General features: G+C 53.1%; 1 protein-coding gene across 1 annotated transcript in view; it reads right to left on the bottom strand.

The window, feature by feature from the left end:
• The window catches only part of CDH3 (cadherin 3, type 1, P-cadherin (placental)), an 82,997-nt gene that overhangs the window by 31,304 nt on the left and 50,739 nt on the right, over positions 1–954 (bottom strand). Inside the window, exon 7 of the mRNA XM_011998007.1 lies at positions 556–731. Within this exon, the coding sequence (XP_011853397.1) occupies positions 556–731 (176 nt within the window). The remainder of the gene's footprint in view (positions 1–555; positions 732–954) is intronic.

The following is a 954-nucleotide window of genomic DNA, read 5'->3' as shown; positions in this document are numbered from 1 at the left end:
GCAGCCCCATAGCAGTCCCCTTCCCAGTCCTCTTACCTGGTAGGACTCCCTCTAAGACACTCCCTCGGAAGGTGTCCTGGGTAAACTTGGGCTTGGTGCTGGGATTACAGGCGTGGGCCACTGTGCCTGGCTTCAAAATAAGAGTTTTGAGTGAGGATTTGGATAAAGGTATCAATTAGGAAACAGGCACCAACTCCAGTATCCAAGGAGCTAATTCTACTTTGTGGCACATAAGGGACCAATTTGGGTAATGTGCACACTAAGTGAGCCACTCTGACAGGAAATGAGAAAACCCACAGAAAATACCAAAAGTAGGCATTTTACAGCTGCCTCCCAGCCCTGGAGGAGATTTAACGAGATTGCTTGGCAGTGGGCCACGGGCCCAAGGGAATCAGGGGCATCACATGTGAACCCAGCAGCAGCCATCCCAGCTGACGTGGGTCCTTATTGTTCTGCCTTGGGCTCTGTGGGCAGGGATGGGAGCTTCTGCTCTCAGAGTCAGACCCCAGCCTGGGCAAGTCTGGGCAGACAGCACTTTCCCTATGGGCCACTCACTTCCCGGTCCAGGCCGCTGGAGATGACGCTGATGGTGCCTGTGCTCCGGTGAATGGTAAACATCAGGTCGTGTGGGTCCTTTGGTTCTTGGCTATGGATGGAGTATGCAACCACCCCATTGTAGGTGTGGATGGCATCATCCTCATCTGTGGCCGTCACCTGCATCACAGAAGTACCTGGAGAGAAGGGATGAGTATCTTGTCCTCCCAGTTCCAACTCCAGCCCTGTCTACTTCTGGAACTCTTTTTTTTTTTTTTTGAGATGAAGTCTCACTCTATCACCCAGGCTGGAGTGTAGTGGCACAATCTCAGCTCACTGCAACCTCTGCCTCCCGGGTTCAAGTGATTCTCCTGCCTCAGCCTCCTGAGTAGCTGGGATTACAGGTGCCCGCCACCACGC

The sequence above is a fragment of the Mandrillus leucophaeus genome, unplaced genomic scaffold, assembly GCF_000951045.1.
Source record: "Mandrillus leucophaeus isolate KB7577 unplaced genomic scaffold, Mleu.le_1.0 Scaffold551, whole genome shotgun sequence".
In the NCBI taxonomy this organism is placed as follows: domain Eukaryota; kingdom Metazoa; phylum Chordata; class Mammalia; order Primates; family Cercopithecidae; genus Mandrillus; species Mandrillus leucophaeus.
This window is presented reverse-complemented; position numbering and strand designations above follow the sequence as displayed.